The 17,500-nt window shown below is 44.1% G+C and overlaps 2 protein-coding genes across 3 annotated transcripts in view; one reads left to right on the top strand and one right to left on the bottom strand.

The window, feature by feature from the left end:
• ARPC2 (actin related protein 2/3 complex subunit 2) overlaps positions 1-10,846 on the top strand; it is a 52,763-nt gene extending 41,917 nt beyond the window's left edge. The window contains exon 10 of the mRNA XM_089654827.1: positions 10,505-10,846. Within this exon, the coding sequence (XP_089510953.1) occupies positions 10,505-10,529 (25 nt within the window). The 3' untranslated portion in view covers positions 10,530-10,846. The remainder of the gene's footprint in view (positions 1-10,504) is intronic.
• A 1,852-nt stretch (positions 10,847-12,698) lies between these two features.
• The window catches only part of LOC149444200 (keratin, type I cytoskeletal 18-like), a 33,898-nt gene continuing 29,096 nt past the window's right edge, over positions 12,699-17,500 (bottom strand). Inside the window, exons 6-8 of one of the 2 annotated variants that reach the window (XM_089654826.1) lie at positions 17,249-17,469; positions 16,425-16,468; positions 12,699-13,496 (exon numbers count right to left, since the gene is read on the bottom strand). In XM_089654826.1, coding sequence (XP_089510952.1) covers positions 16,432-16,468; positions 17,249-17,469 — 258 coding nt within the window. In that variant the 3' untranslated portion in view covers positions 12,699-13,496; positions 16,425-16,431. The remainder of the gene's footprint in view (positions 13,497-16,424; positions 16,469-17,248; positions 17,470-17,500) is intronic. The other variant, XM_089654825.1, reaches the window with a different exon arrangement.

Raw genomic sequence — 17,500 nt, 5'->3', positions numbered from 1 at the left:
GCTTGTTATACTCACTGTGGAACCTAAGGGGTTAATCCTCTGCATTGTGTAAAAAGGCTGTTTGATCCTTCTTTTTTTTTGTGTTTTTTTTTTTTTTTTTTTTTTTGTTTTGTTTCTCTGCCCCTCCTTGTTGAAATGACCACCTGGTACAGACTGAATCTGCAGGCACATGCTCAGTTTGGTGTGTATTGCTAGAGGTTTTTTTTTTTTTCTTGGGAGAGTGCATGTGATCAGCACTGTCCAGGCAGAGGGTCAGGACTTCCACATCCTCCTAGAGTAGAAATGAAACTCCTCCTACAAGCTTTAACCAGTGCTCTGCTGCAGTCACAAGACTGCTATGTACTTATGATGAGAAAATGCAGGGTCCGGGAAGAGCGGATAGAGTGAATGCAGGGTCCGGGAAGAGCGGATAGTGAATGCAGGGTCCGGGGAGAGCGGATATAGTGAATGCGGGGTCCGGGGAGAGCGGATAGAGTGAATGCAGGGTCCGGGGAGAGTGGATAGAGTGAATGCAGGGTCCGGGAAGAGCGGATAGAGTGAATGCGGGGTCCCGGGAGAGCGGATAGAGTGAATGCGGGGTCCCGGGAGAGCGGATAGAGTGAATGCGGGGTCCCGGGAGAGCGGATAGAGTGAATGCGGGGTCCCGGGAGAGCGGATAGAGTGAATGCGGGGTCCCGGGAGAGCGGATAGAGTGAATGCGGGGTCCCGGGAGAGCGGATAGAGTGAATGCGGGGTCCCCGGAGAGCGGATAGAGTGAATGCGGGGTCCCCGGAGAGCGGATAGAGTGAATGCGGGGTCCCCGGAGAGCGGATAGAGTGAATGCGGGGTCCCCGGAGAGCGGATAGAGTGAATGCGGGGTCCCCGGAGAGCGGATAGAGTGAATGCGGGGTCCCCGGAGAGCGGATAGAGTGAATGCGGGGTCCCGGGAGAGCGGGTAGAGTGAATGCGGGGTTCGGGAAGAGCGGGTAGAGTGAATGCGGGGTCCCGGGAGAGCGGGTAGAGTGAATGCGGGGTCCCGGGAGAGCGGATAGAGTGAATGCGGGGTCCCGGGAGAGCGGATAGAGTGACTGCGGGGTCCCGGGAGAGCGGTTAGAGTGACTGCGGGGTCCCGGGAAGAGCGGATCGAGTGACTGCGGGGTCCCGGGAAGAGCGGATCGAGTGACTGCGGGGTCCCGGGAAGAGCGGATCGAGTGAATGCGGGGTCCCGGGAAGAGCGGATCGAGTGAATGCGGGGTCCCGGGAAGAGCGGATCGAGTGAATGCGGGGTCCGGGGAGAGCGGATCGAGTGAATGCGGGGTCCGGGGTTTAGTATCACTGTAAGGCCTCATGCTCAGAAGACGTTATTTTAAAGAAAAAAAAAAAGGAAAAAACTCACCTAGAAGCTTTTCTCCTGGCTGCAGAATTTTTGCCGAAAAAACGCCTGACGCTTGTATAACGCTTGGGCATTCATTTAATTGGCTAGAATAGTAATTTATTCTGGCCATTAAAATTAACACTCAAGTGCTAAACACACCTAGCGTTAACACGCGTTTAGATGTGTCAGGTTTTTTTTTTCTGCCAAAACGCTGCTGCTCCTGGACGTGCACTGGCTGTGCGTTTTTTTTTTTTTTTTTTTTGTTTTTTTTTTTTTTTTATATTTAATTTTAAATTTTTTTTTTCCTGCTGCTAAACTTTCCTGCCACTAAAAGCTCCTAAAAGTATATGTGTGTATGGGCACATAGGGATTACATGGAGGGCCATTTACAAGCAGTGGCTGCAAAAGCGCTCTGTGTGCATGAGGCCTACAGCTCTCCAGTCCTCAGGTGTGGTGGCTGCATTAGTTTGTCTTTTTTTTTTTATTCATACTGTAAAGGTATACTGAGTACAAAAACTTTTTCATTTAAAAACCACAAAGGATATAAATCCATTTTCTGAGCACCAAATGTGTTTGTAAATGCAAATATTACCTTGTAATATAACAATGACATCATCACTGTACTGTATGTAGTTTGTGCAGAGCTGTGGGAGGAACCAAGCAGGCTCCACCCACTGCAAGCTGCCTGCAGAAAAATACAGGAGAGGGCGGAGACAAGACTAGAGACTGTGTGCATATAGAGAAGGTAGCAGTGAGTGGTCTTTATAACAGGAAGCTTCTGTGCAGAGGTGAAGTCTCTGGATTGCTGCACAGATCTGGAAGAAATACACAAAGCTCACCGAGATTCAAGAAGAATCCACATAATGAATGGATTTAGATGATATTTTCCTATCTGTGTTCAGTTTTACGGTCTGGTTCACACTAGTGGGATTTGTTATGCAGCGTGAGTTGCAGAGAATCGCATGACAATGAAGGTCACATTTATTTTCAGTGCAGCAGAGTACAGTGTAATTTTGGAAGAGGGTACTTTTGTGCCCTATACACTTGAATAAAGAAGAACCAAAACTACACATGTATGCAATTCTGAAAGCGGTTTCATTTTTGTTTAACCCTCAAGTGCCTCCCAGGGTAGTAGTATCTAAAATTGCATCAAAAACAGAGTAGGCGAAATTGAATGAAAAACGCACAGAACTGTCATCAAACTCGCACTACAAAATTGCGGCTGAAATCGGATCGAATTAGCATCGCATTAGAGTGAACCAGGCCTAATTTTCACCTGGTGATCCTGCCGGTAACACATATCTTGTCCTAGGATGACCATGCTCACTCACTGTACTTTATCTATGAAGAAGCACAGTTTTCACACTGGGACAGGACTACAGAACATCTCCCACTCTCTTATCCATAACATGGGGGGTGGAGCTGTTCTGTAGTTCACATACAGATAGTTGTGAACAGTGTGTGCAGCACAGGCGGTGAGCACAGGACGTTATCGGTTCACGATATTCCTGGCAGGACCAACACTTAACCATTTCCAGTCCGGACACTTTTACCCCCTTCTTGTCCAGGCCAATTTTCAGCTTTCAGCGCTATCACACTTTGACAATTGCGCGGTCATGCAACACTGTAGCCATATGAATTTTTTTAGCTTTTTTTTTGAGACAGATAAAGCTTTATTTTGGTGGTATTTATTCACCACTGGGATTTTTTATTTTTTTTGCTATATAAATGAAAAAGTCCAAAAATTTAGAAAAGTGTTTTTTCTTATAAAGATTTTCAAATAAATAGTATTTCATCATAAATCTTAGCCAAAATTTATTCCGTTTTATCTTTTTAGTAACAAAAAATAACTCAAATTAGTTTATAACCAAAATTATAATTTTTAAACTTTTTTTTTTTTTTTTTTTTACATACTGTCACCCTAGCAGTACAGTGTCACCATGGGGGGGGGGTGATTAAGTTTTTTTTTTTTTTTACATTGCTTTTACACCCATAAAGTCTGTAAAAGCAATCATTTCTCCTTCTCTGGCTGCATTCTTGCAGCCGTTGAGAAATATTGTGAGAGATGTGATTGGTCACAGCTTGTCACATGGTCCAAAGCTGTTGTGAATAGCCTTGTACCATGTGACCTCTGTGATTGATCACAGATTTCACACGTAGTAAGCAATGATGTCAGAAGTGACATCTTGCTTACAACTCTGATGGGATCACTGATTGGCCAATCAGTGATCACATGATCGGGACCTCGCAGAGAGGTCCCGTACGACGATCGGTGTTCCACTGTGTCCGGAGGACGGGAGGTGGTTAACAAGTTCAACTCCTCCTTTTAAGTCCAACTAAACTTTCAGTTTAAATGGGCTTTACACATTCCAGGCACATCAAAGCAGAAGAGGCTCAATCCACATCGCTGAAACACCAGAATAGGTTCCCTCATATTCAAAAAGGTGACCGTTCCTCCAGTTGAGTCCAACACACCCGTTTATGAGCTTTGCTGATTGGGGCGCTCTAGCCCTGACTTGCCAGCAGGTTTGTCAGACCTCTGCTCTGTATGGAAGCAGTGGTCTCTCTGCAAAGGTCCTACGAACTGTAAGACTTTGAGGCATGTGGAATATATTACCTGATTCAAAGAAGTGGTTGTAAAGGCTCAAAGCTTTTTTTTTTTTTTTTTACCTTCATGCAAACTATGCATGAAGGTAAAAACCCCTTTGTGTTCAGCACCTTTTGCAGCCCCCCTAATATTAACCTGGTCCCTATTACAATGCAGCGATGTGCACAAGGGTAGCGGCTCTCCAGGGACTCTTTCTCCTCATTGGCTGATACAGCAACAATACAGTTCAACACAAGAGGGTTAGGAGGGCCCTGCTCCTTGGAGCTTACAATCTAAGAGGGAGGGGCTAGTGGTGCAAAAGGTAGTAACTGTGGGGGATGGACTGGTAGGAAGAGTAGAAGATTCCATTATTAGCTGAGGGCAGGATAGGCTTCCCTGAAGATATAGGTCTTCAGAGATCGCCTAAAAGTGAGCAGAGTAGGTGATAGTTTGATTGGGGTAGAGAGTTCCAGAGGATGTGGGAAGCTCTGGAGAAGTCCTGGAGACAAGGGAGCTAGAGCGCAAAAGGTGGTGTGAGGAGCGGAGAGGGCGGTTTGGGTGATATTTGGAGACAGGATCGGTTATGTAATTTGGGGCAGAGTTTAAATGGCTTTATATGTGATTGTTCATATTTAGAATTTTATTTGTTGGGCAATGGGAAGCCAGTGGAGGAATTGGCAGAGAGGGGTGGAGCACACTGAGTGGAGGTCAGTGGAGGGATTGGCAGAGAGGGATGGAGGACGCTGAGTGGAGGCCAGTGGAGGGATTGGCAGAGAGGGATGGAGGACACTGATTGGAGGCCAGTGCAGGGATTGGCAGAGAGGGGTGGAGGGATTGGCAGAGAGGGGTGGAGGACACTGAGTGGAGGCCAGTGGAGGGATTGGCAGAGAGGGGTGGCAGATACAGAACGGTTAGTAAGGTGGATGAGTCTGGCCGCAGCATTCATGTTAGACTGAAGAGGGGATAGCCTGCGATGAGGTCGGCCAATGAGGAGGGAGTTACAATAGTCAAGGCGAGAGATAACAAGGGAGTGAATAAGTTGCTTAGTGGTTTCCGGGGTTAGGAACGGGCGTATCTTGGAGATGCATGCATGTTTTTCAGCACCCAAGCACACATTTTTTCAACATGGAATCCTATCTGTCCTGTAGTTCCCCACACCCCTACCTGAATAGCTGCTCTGTGTCTGTCTATAGATGCACACAGCATGGCTTAGGATCGAGCCAGTTTGTGTGCCACTATAGGAAGCCACTTCCTATGGTGGCACATGGAGAAGATGAGGAGCCCGGAGCGCTGGTGGGGGACCCGAGAACAGTAGGATCGGCGCTGCTCTGTGCAAAACCAGAGCAGGTAAGTGTGTCCATGTTTTTTTTTTTTTTTTTTTTTTTTTTTTTTAAAAAAAACAAAAAACTTTACGATCACTTTAAGGATTGTTTTCTTCCACTGCCTTTGTAATTGGCGAGGAAATACCAAGTCCAGCTTGGCAGAATACCAGACTGGCAGCAAAGCTGGCCACGAAACTCTTAAGTGCTGCAACTATTCAGACTAGGAAGGGGCTCGGCTACATATCAGGGGCCGTATACAGGGCATCGTGTCCAGATATGACCGTTTCATACATCTACCTCTGCTCTGCCAGAATTGTCATTGGAGTATAAACTGCACAGTTTCCAGATCTGATCTGTGGTTAAAATGAACTTTTACTGGCTGTAAGGTCTTTGTACTCCCGACGACATTTCTTTATTCTACACCCTGACATGTTTCTATACGGGGAACATTGGTTTCTGTAGGGATTGCCGCGTTCTGTCATTGTTGTGAAAGGCGATATGGATCTTATCAGCACATATTTGTGGTCGGGGATATTTCATGTGTGCTTAGTTATTATGTAGATGGTATGCACAAACATCACGCAGCTTTTTGTCCTTTTAAATCTACAAACCTCAGCAAACTGGAACAAGGTTGAAGAAAAAAAAAAAAAAGGCTCTATTTCCCCATCCACACACTCAAAATGGATGGGGAATCCTCCTGCTGTGCTATTGTATTCCGACAGCAAGGGAGACTTCCCTGCCATCAGAATACACTGATCAGCGCTGCTGGCTATAGCCAGCGGTGCTGATTGTGTGCAAACTTTCCAACAGGCTGGTTGTACAGAAGTCTATCAGTAGATTATCAGTACAACCAGCCTGCCCATACATAGATTAAAATTCAGTCGGCCTCTGCTAAACCAGCCAAAATTTGCTCCAGGTGTGTCTGGCTTTAACCACCTCCCGCCCCCCATATATTAATATGACGGGCGCAAGGCAGTTCTCTCGTTCTGGGAGGACGTCATATGACGTCCTCCCATTCTCACCGTGCATGCGCGGCTCAGGGAGTGTGCAGCGATCGGTGGTGTGCTGTGTCACTCGGACACAGCAGATCACTGATCACAGAAAGAGCCGAAGATGTCAGCTCGGTCATGTGATCAGCTGTGTCCAATCACAACTGATCACATGTAAACAGGGAAATGCCGGTTATCGGCATTTCTCTGCTCTTGAGCTGTCACGCTGACAGAGGAGAGGAGAACCGATAATTGGCATTCCTCAGAGGGGACATGTACACTGATCATCAGGGCACTGATGATCAGTGTAGCCCCATGTGCCACCTGTCAGTGCCCATCAGTGCCACATCGATGCCACATATCTGTGCACATCTGAGCTGCCTTTCAGTGTCACCCATCAGTGCCAGTCAGTGCCACCTATCAATGCCAATTAGTGCTACCTATCAGTGCCAGTCAGTGCCGCCTAACAGTGCCCTGTATCAGTGCTGCCTTTCAGTGCCCATCAGTGGTGCCTGTCAATGCCCATCAGTGCCTCCTCATCAGTGCCCATCACTGCAGCCTCATTAGTGCACATCAGTGAAGGAGAAAAATCACTTATTTACAAAATTTTATAACAAAAACTAAGAAAAACCTTTTTTGTTTTTCAAAATTTTCAGTGGTTTTTGGTTTAAGAAAAAAAAAATCCCAGAAGTGATTAAATACCACCAAAATAAAGTTCTATCTGTCACAAAAAAAATTATAAAAATGTCATATGGGTACAGTGTTGCATGACCGCGCAATTGTCACTCAAAGTGCGACAGCGCTGAAAGCTGGAAATTGGCCTGGGCAGGAAGGGGGTATAAGTGCCCTGTAGGCTTGTGGTTAATAAATATAAATATATATATATATATATATTGATTATTGACTAGGTCGCCACCACCGTGTTAGAATACAGGGCCAGCCAGCAGGGAGTGGGCGGGGCCAGAAGCTCCAGTGACCAAACCCTATACAGCCTGTAAGCTTGAGAGGGATCTGCTGTAGTAGAAGTTCTGATGTGAGCGAGAGTCCCGCCCCCGGACTTCAGAGAGGATGCTGAGCACGGCTGGCCGGGTATTTTCTGCCCCCAATAGATTGTTTTTCACAAACTGTACATCTGTGCATTGCTGGAAGAACTCTGGTCATCTCCTGTACTGTGTCCGCAGTCTCTGGTCATCTCCTGTACTGTGTCCGCAGTCTCTGGTCATCTCCTGTACTGTGTCCGCAGTCTCTGGTCATCTCCTGTACTGTGTCCGCAGTCTCTGGTCATCTCCTGTACTGTGTCCGCAGTCTCTGGTCGTCTCCTGTACTGTGTCCGCAGTCTCTGGTCGTCTCCTGTACTGTGTCCGCAGTCTCTGGTCATCCCCTGTACTGTGTCCGCAGTCTCTGGTCATCCCCTGTACTGTGTCCGCAGTCTCTGGTCATCCCCTGTACTGTGTCCGCAGTCTCTGGTCATCCCCTGTACTGTGTCCGCAGTCTCTGGTCATCTCCTGTACTGTGTCCGCAGTCTCTGGTCATCTCCTGTACTGTGTCCGCAGTCTCTGGTCATCTCCTGTACTGTGTCCGCAGTCTCTGGTCATCTCCTGTACTGTGTCCGCAGTCTCTGGTCGTCTCCTGTACTGTGTCCGCAGTCTCTGGTCGTCTCCTGTACTGTGTCCGCAGTCTCTGGTCATCCCCTGTACTGTGTCCGCAGTCTCTGGTCATCCCCTGTACTGTGTCCGCAGTCTCTGGTCATCTCCTGTACTGTGTCCGCAGTCTCTGGTCATCTCCTGTACTGTGTCCGCAGTCTCTGGTCATCTCCTGTACTGTGTCCGCAGTCTCTGGTCATCTCCTGTACTGTGTCCGCAGTCTCTGGTCATCTCCTGTACTGTGTCCGCAGTCTCTGGTCATCTCCTGTACTGTGTCCGCAGTCTCTGGTCATCCCCTGTACTGTGTCCGCAGTCTCTGGTCGTCTCCTGTACTGTGTCCGCAGTCTCTGGTCATCCCCTGTACTGTGTCCGCAGTCTCTGGTCGTCTCCTGTACTGTGTCCGCAGTCTCTGGTCGTCTCCTGTACTGTGTCCGCAGTCTCTGGTCATTCCCTGTACTGTGTCCGCAGTCTCTGGTCATCTCCTGTACTGTGTCCGCAGTCTCTGGTCATCTCCTGTACTGTGTCCGCAGTCTCTGGTCGTCTCCTGTACTGTGTCCGCAGTCTCTGGTCGTCTCCTGTACTGTGTCCGCAGTCTCTGGTCATCTCCTGTACTATGTCCGCAGTCTCTGGTCATCTCCTGTACTGTGTCCGCAGTCTCTGGTCATCCCCTGTACTGTGTCTGCAGTCCATTGGTTCAGAATCCTTTTTTTTTTTTTTTTCCCTTCTCTAAAACCTAGGTGCGTCCTATGGAGCGAATGTGTGTGTGTGTATATCTGCTATAGGGCAGATGTAAAGTGGTTAACCACGGATATGGTGCATCAGTTGTTATCTTTTGGTAAATCTATGATTAATAATGTTTGTTTCTAGTGTTTTTTTAGACATGCAAGTTCCTCATTACAATATTACAGGAGTGTCTGATAATATTCCCTCATATCTGTATAAACATACAATGTATGTGTCCCAATCCAGGTGTGGGGGGGTTGTGGCACGGTGTATACACATATAATGGGTATCAGGTAATATTTCAGATTTCATTTTATGGTAAATACCAGATAGTGATTGCCTGTAATAACGTCACAGAACTCCGCTGTGCAATACAATGTCCTGATAAGTAGGGACTGTCGTTCTTGTATAATCCCCATCCTACCGGGCTCGTGTTAATATATTTAAAGTTGTACTTCTTGAATCTCGGTGAGCTCTGTGTATTTCTTCCAGATCTGTGCAGTCATCCAGTGTGAGACTTCCTGTAATACAGACTGATCACTGATGCCCTCTCTTCTTGTGCAGGAGGACTGGTCTTGTCTCCGCCCACTACTGTAGTTTTCTGCAGGCAGCCTGTAGTGGGTGGGACCTGCTGGGCCCCTCCCACAGCTCTGCTCTTGGCACAGGCTATGTACAGCACAGTGAGGATAGTATGTAATATCATCTGAGTTTGCACTGACATTTGGTGTACACATTGGATTTGTATTCTTTGTGCTAGTGGCGCACCAGAATTAAAATTCTTGGATCGAAACTGAAAATTCAGGATTCGTTTGGCCGAAAACCAAAATGTATTTTTTTTTTTATATTTTTTATATAGAATTGTATTATATTTTACTTTTTAATTTAAAGGCGTGTGAATTTATTCTATTCAGTCAGCTCCTGCACACTGCTTTGTGCAATACAAAGCTATGTGCTTACACTGTAAAACACACACAGTTAACCCTTTGACCACCCCAGATATTAACCCCTTCCTGCCCAGTGTCATTTAGTAAAGTTTTTCAGTGTTTTTTTTATTAGCACTGGGGGGGTTTATTGGTGTCACTGGGGATGTCAGTGAAACCAAGTCAGTTCCCCCCCATTGTCAGAATGCCCACTGCAGTCCCGCTATAGGTCGCTGATCACCGCTATTACAAGTATAAAAAAATAAATAAAAAATACAGTATATATATCGCCATGTGTAGTCGCTATAACTTTCACGTTAGCCAGTTAATTTACATTTTATTTTTTTTTTTAGTGTTTTTTTTTTTTTTTTTTTTTTTTTTAGCAGAATACATTTTGTCCTAAATTTATGACAATTTAGATTTAAAAAAAAAACCAAAAATTACTGGCTATATTTAATAGTAAAAAGTCCAAAATGTTGTTTTCTCATTTGGTATTTTTTTCGTTTCTAGCGCAAAAAAATATAAAAAACGCAGAGGCGACCAAATACCATTGAAAGAGTTCTATTTGTGGAGAAAAAAAGGACATAGATTTAATTTGGGTGCAGGGTTGCATGACCGCGCGGTTGTCCTTTAAATTAACGCAGCGTGGTATTGCAAACAATGGCCTGGTCAGGAAGGGGGGGGGGGGGATCCTCTGGAAGGCAAGTGATTAATAAAACAACAAAACAAAATTGAGAGCAAGTGGCTCTTTATTGTCCATTTCATTGTGTTACTGTGATTGAAGTAGCCTTTTAGGTTATAGAAGTCAGTAGGTGGGGAAAGAACCTTCTCACTCTCTGTGGTGCCCCTGGTGGGAATTGAATACAGGACCTATGTACAAAGCTAATTGCTAAACCACTTTGTTCTTCCCCTTTTTTTTTTTTTCTTCTCATGCAAAGCAAAACTGATTTTTCTCTCTCTTCACAGGGGGAAGACATTTGCTGCTCGCTGACCCCAAGATTAGCCGCTCCTCACTGCCTAAGCGTCAGAACTCCCGGGTGGAACGGTTCCCCTAGGGCGTGCAATCTGGGGCACAATTCCGTGAAATTCCATGTATTTGAAGCTGTGCTTTTGCCAAGACTGAAAAGTAATAAAACAGACCGGTGACCTTTTATCTCCTGTTTTATCAATATTTTTTTCCCGCCATGTCCTGCTTTCTGTCATTTTTTTGTTTTCTTATCGAAAAGACAAAGTCCTGGTGAGCATACAGTTGTAAGAATCGAGAATGGTATGTTTTTCAAATTGTTAAATAAATCTTTCTATCCAGTTCCTGTGTTGTATTTTTATTTTTTTTGCCATTGGAGAGAAAAAGGCCTGATTAGTTGAAATAGACCTGATTTGTTAAACTTATGGGGGGTTCAGCTCTGACATGAGAAAGCAGAGACTTGCCCCCACCAAGATGGCCAACTCCACAGAAGCACAGAGGGGGAATTTAACTGCTTTACTACCACCCGACAGCAGAAATACTGCTACAGGTTGGCAGCGGTGCGCAAAATCGTGTGTATGTATGTATATATATATATGTGTGTGTGTGTGTGTATATATATATGTGTGTGTGTGTGTGTATGTATATATGTGTGTGTGTGTATATGTATGTGTGTGTGTGTGTGTATATATATATATGTGTGTGTGTGTGTGTGTATATATATGTGTGTGTGTGTGTGTGTGTGTATGTATATATGTGTGTGTGTGTGTATATGTATGTGTGTGTGTGTGTGTATATATATATATATATATATATATATATATATATATATATATATATTCTATAGTATGTGTGTGTGTGATTTTGCATTTCCGGATAGGAGGCATGCTCGCCCTACTCTTGCCGCCATTCATGGCCTCGGTTGTCAATCACCAGGTCCCAGTGATTGCCGAGCATCTCCGACAGTGGGATGAACCGTTTGCAAACAAAACGGTTCTCTACTCTGTCAGCTCCTGCACGCTGCTTTGCCTGGCTGTGCATAGCTTTCTCTAATAGAAATAGAGAAGAATTGTGGAATGTGGTCCAATCATCCTGGGCTGGAATACCTGATCACAGGGGCCAGAAGTTGGGTGACTCCATGCAACACAGATGTACAGCAGTTCTCAGAAACAGTGCGACTACAACCAAATATTCATGAAGTCATTCAAAGGAAAGCAAAATCTTCAAACATTTTTCAGTTTATATAGTGAATGTTTGAGTTTGTAAAGAAGAATACAAACACTGCGATTTTTTTGAACCGTCTAATATTCACTTTTCTTCAATTTTTTTTAGAGGAACAACACAAATTTTGATGTATTTTTCTTCATGTTTTGATTTGGAATAGAATGTGTCGTGTTCCCAATGCATTTGTGTGGATGGAAATAAAAGCTATTAGAAGGATTTGGAGCTTTATTCACTTTTTTCAACACACTATTATTTTGAACACAACTGTATAGTGCCGTCGATTTACGCAGCGCTTTCCATATATATTGTACATTCACATCAGTCCCTAACCCTCAAGGGGCGTACAATCTAAGGTCCCTAACTCACATTCATATACTAGGGCCAATTAACCTACCAGCATGTCTTTGGAATGTGGGAGGAAACCGGAATACCTGGAGGAAACTCACGCAGGCACAGGGAGAACATGCAAACTCCAGGCAGGTGGTGCTGTGGTTGGGATTTGAACCAACGACCCGAGTACTGCCAGCCGGAAGGGCTAACCATTTAGCTACTGTGCTGCCCTACAACTACCAGTTGTATTTCTATGAACTATCATGGCGCTGTGGAGCGCGGTGATAGTTCATTGTTTCTCCCTGTCAGTATATCTACTTGCCCGTACAGGATATACCGACAGATCAGCAGGATATCGGCTGATCGATGGTGCAATTTTTTACAGGCTCCTGCAACCAAAAATAATAAATGCACTTTTTTTTTTTTTTTTAAACCTGCAAAAAATGTGCATTTTTTTTTTTTTTTTTTTTTCCAAAAGGTGAACTTCTCTTCTAGGGCAGCCTAGTCAACTAAACGGGCCGATATGACATAGGGTATGCGCATGCACCTGAAGCGGTGCAATGGTGTGCATGGCTCCTGGAGTCTGCCTGTGCCCGTAGTATGGACATACATATTCTCCAAAGAATCTTCACAATCCAAACGTTTCTTGGTTGAATCACCAATCTCTTTATTGTCATTACAAGCAGGAAAGATGCAACAAGCCTCACTGCTCTTTATAGGATACAATGCTCACGAGGAAGAGCCATGAGGCTGGAATCTGTTGTGTATGCAAGAAAATTTTGGGGTGCAGTGACTTTGGAATGGTATCAGAGTGGCAAGTTCATACATGGTAAACAAGCCCTCACAGGCCTCTGTAGATGCAGGTCCCATGAAGTCATTAATTCAATTTAATTAAAGATTGAGGTCTGTTTCTGACATTTTAAAACACTTGCTGATTGTTCACAGCTGAGGACAAGCAGGCTGCCAAGTTTCTGCTGCCACAGTAAAAGCGGAAAGGAGTTGTGATTTTGGTGTTCCCATTGTAAGTTTTTTTTTTTTTTTATAAGACTAATTCCTTCACAGTGGCTATAGCTACAGAGGTGAATAAGGGCTTGTTTTGTTACATGTTCAGAACATGTACTGTTTATGAGCATGTCACAGGGGCACTGAAAGGCTTTTTATAACTGAATAAACAACATTTTAATATTACTCGTGTATTGTAGCAACTCTGTGCAAAATAAAGAACCAAGAGTTATTGTGGGCTAGAAATCAACTAACAAAGAAGGTCATGAAGCCAAATAAAAAGAAAAAAAAATAATTGCACCACAGTTTTTATTTACAGAAGTTCCGTTCGTTCATCACAACGGTTTTATTTAACAACTTCCTTTGAAGATGAGGACACAACTTTCCCATCGATGATCTCTTGCTGGGTTGTTCTCACTTTCTGAACAGTCGCCGGTGCTGCAGAACAGAGAGAAGCTGTCAGGATTCCCATTTCAGTAGCTGTAATCTATCACCACATCAAAATACGATTAAGAGTCTATCCAAGGGCCTCTTCACATGGACGTTCAGCCTGAATTCACATATGTGCGGTGTGGTATATCGCATGTGATTCGCATAGGAACCGCATCGCATTCCTGTGCAAATCACATGTGATTTGTGTGCGGCGCAATTGGAGCCATACATATTGTATGGCTCTAATCACACCACACCCACACCAAAAAGATACAGGACCCTTTTGTCCACACTAGAATCAGATCGAATGGGTATTCACTCCTATGTGATCTGATTCTGCACATCGCACTGCATTTTGCGGACCGATTTCGGGGCATTGTTAACATACACACCGGCGGTGGTTTGCTTGAACGGGTTGCGATTCTGTTGCGGTGCGGAATTCGCACAGAAAACGCTGCGAACTCCGCACCACATCAGTGTGAACCTGGGCTCAGTCTAGATCCGTCTGTCAGTTTTTCAGACAGATCCAGATAAACCTACAATGTATGTTTATGGGTGGGCGGATGTAAATGGATGATCATCAGTTTACATCTGCCTACATTCATTTCAGTTCAGGTCTGGTTTTTCTTTTTTTTTTCTTTTTTTTTTGTTAATGGAACAGCCAAAGTCCAGATCTGTTGGAATGGAACGGATGTAGCCTGAATGGAACTGCACTGTTATAAAGTGCAGACTTTCAGCTTTAACTCAAGGGGTTGAACATAAATATCAAGTACAAATTTTAGGAACTGCAACCATTTATATGTACAGTCCCTCCATTTTCAGGGTCTCAAGTGTAATTGGACAATTGAATATAATCATAAATAAAATGTTCATTTGTAATATTTTGTTGAGAATCCTTTACTGGCAATGACTGCCTGAAATCTGGAACCCATGGACATGACCAAAGACTGGGTTTCCTCCTTTCTGATGCTTTGCCTGAAGTCTGGAACCCATGGACATGACCAAAGACTGGGTTTCCTCCTTTCTGATGCTTTGCCTGAAGTCTGGAACCCATGGACATGACCAAAGCCTGGGTTTCCTCCTTTCTGATGCTTTGCCTGAAGTCTGGAACCCATGGACATGACCAAAGACTGGGTTTCCTCCTTTCTGATGCTTTGCCTGGAGTCTGGAACCCATGGACATGACCAAAGACTGGGTTTCCTCCTTTCTAATGCTTTGCCAGGCTCTAACTGCAGCTGTCTTCAGTTGTTCTTTGTGGGTCTTTCTGCCTTTAGTTTTGCCTTCAGAGAGTAAAGTTGGCCATAGATTATACAATTTTCTTGAGATTTTTGCTTTAGATTTACCAAAAAACATATAATACGAGGTCAAACCTAAACAAAACTTTCAATTGTATACAGTTAGGCAAGCCCTTGTATTACATAGTTGAAGGTAAATCTAAAAGAATTTGGGCAGAAATTGGACAGAAAATTGTATAGTGTATGGCCAGCCTAACAGTTGAGTACTGACGTGATCCTTTTTTTATTTGCACTAACATACAATTTTGAGGACAAGCTTTTGGGGTATGTCCCCTTCTTCAAGGTCCAGGCAGTACTACTTCTCAAAGTTTTAGCAGAATGTTAGAAGAGACGTTGAAAGGGGGAGAGAAAAAAAAGAAAAAAAAAACCCAGCAAGAAGCACACACAGACAAATGTACATAGCAATGGTTATAAGACTAGGATTAGACTAGAGATAAGACACAGCAAAAGCAAAGATTGGGGGGGGGGAGAACAACACTCACAGAGGGGGTTGTAAAACTGTTGGATAATGAGTGAGGAATCCCATGTCCAAATTAAGGCCGTTATCTCTTGTGTCAAATAGAATTATCATTCTTAGTTCAAAAGTTTTTCTTTCCAGAATGGATTTGAAATTTTCTTTAAGAACTAAAATATTGAGGTCTTCCATAATGTGGTCAAGTTGTGTGAAATGGTGTCCCACAGGTGTGCAGAGGTCATCTTCTTTATGTTCCTTGATGGTGTGTCTGTGCAAATTCATCCTTGTTTGCAACTTTTGTCCCGTTTCGCCTACATAAGATCCTTTGCTACATTTTCCGCACTGGATAAGGTACACAACATGACTAGAGGTGCAGCTGTATGATCCGGAGATATTGAAGATCCCTTTTGAGTGTCTGACGCTTTTTGATGGATTGATTTGGTTGCAGTTTGGACCTTGAAGAAGGAGACACTCCCCGAAAGCTTGTCCTCAAAATTGTATGTTAGTGCAAATAAAAAAAGTATCACGTTAGTACTCAATTGTTTCTGTCGCAAGTGCACTAATACGGCTACAATCACCTCAAACCTTCAGCAAGTGAAATGCATGCTCAATTGGGTTGAGATCAGGTGACTGACTCAGCCATTGCAGAAAATTCCACTTCTTTTCCTTCAAAAGCTCCTGGGTTGCTTTTGCAGTGTGTTTTGGATCATTGTCCATCTGTACTGTGAAGCGCCATCCAATCAACTTTGCTGCATTTGGCTGAATCTGGGCTGACAATATATCTGTAAACACTACAGAATTCATCTGGCTGCTTCTGTCACATCATCAATAAATACCAATGACCCAGTGCATGTCCATGGAAGGGAAGCGCAACAGACCAGTGTGAAGACATACATTGAATTTAAAGGGATACATTTTTTCTTGAGATTTTTTTTTCTTTTTAATACAGAGCTTAAAAAAAAAGCAACTTATTGGATGAAAAGGTGCTGAAAATAAATTCATATTAAAATTTAAATTCATGATATTAATTAAAAAGCCAAATATAATACAATTTTATATATAAAAAAGTATTTTTTTTTTGTTTTTTAACCGAAGTTTCGGTTTCAGTCCAGAATATTAATTTCAGTGCACCACTGATCCAAACAGCTTTACATGTTTAGAATACTACCTTCTTTTCCAGCTTACCAAAAGGTCACTTACCCCCTTGTCCTGGGGTCTGGGGTCCATCTCTGCAATAGAAAATATCTGTTAAGTTCTATATTTCATAATGGAACATTGCTAGAAAAGGAAGGAAATTCGCCAAGAATGAAATGTGATAACCTACTGCTGAAAATGCTAATTATTTGGCTGTCGCGATGAATCGCTTATATTAATACTTTGAGTCATTGAACTGGAAAAAAAATGGCCTGATCAGGGGCTCTGACTTCACTGCAGGCAATCGACATCCTCCTTATCGAATGATGATGTCATTGGTTGTCAGGATGCCGACGGCAAGAAGGTTGTAATGGTGCGCAATGAAAACCTGTGGCTTTTTGTACCTAAAAGGCCGGCTTGTTCAACCTGCTGGCTTGTACTGTATACTAGTTTAGGCAATTTTTACACATTTTGCCAAGGCGCCCCTGAAGAAACCTCAAGGCGTCCCAGGGTGCCTGGGCACCCTGGTTGAGAAAGGCTGATATAAAGGACAAAGGTTAGGGGCTATGCTATGAGATGCAATGATGTCACTTGACGGTGTCACTCCCTAACACACTCTGAGCCTAGGCAGCACTGGAAGGCTGTCATAAAATGGACTCCACCATTTTATTGCGTTGCCTCCACTACAGTCCCCAGGAACTGGAAGGGAGATCTAGTGCCTGAGGCATGCCGATTGTGCAGCCATAATGTAAATGGCAAGAGACTCATAGATTAGGGAGTTAGGTTTGCAACGAATTTTGAAAAAGTTGCTTTGGCTTCAAAGTTAATGGCAGCCCAAAGTGCCCACAGAAACTGGGAACCCTCCATTGCCTCACCTGTCAGTGACACCCTCCAGCAACGTTCGGTAGTCATGAATTTCATTCTCCAGCTTGGACTTCAAGTTCAGCAGGGCATCGTAATCTCGAACTTGGCGCTCTATGTCAGAACGGCAGGCGGCCAGCTCGTCTTGGAGTCGGGCAAGCACGCGGTTCAGTTCCATTAACTGGGAGGCGTAGTGATCTTCTGTGTCTTTCAGGACGTGATCTAGAGAATCCGCCTGGAGGAAATCAGAGTGATTGAAAATATGG

The sequence above is a fragment of the Staurois parvus genome, unplaced genomic scaffold, assembly GCF_062004578.1.
Source record: "Staurois parvus isolate SC_StPar_1 unplaced genomic scaffold, SC_StPar_1.0 ptg000803l, whole genome shotgun sequence".
Taxonomy (NCBI): Eukaryota; Metazoa; Chordata; class Amphibia; order Anura; family Ranidae; genus Staurois; species Staurois parvus.
This window is presented reverse-complemented; position numbering and strand designations above follow the sequence as displayed.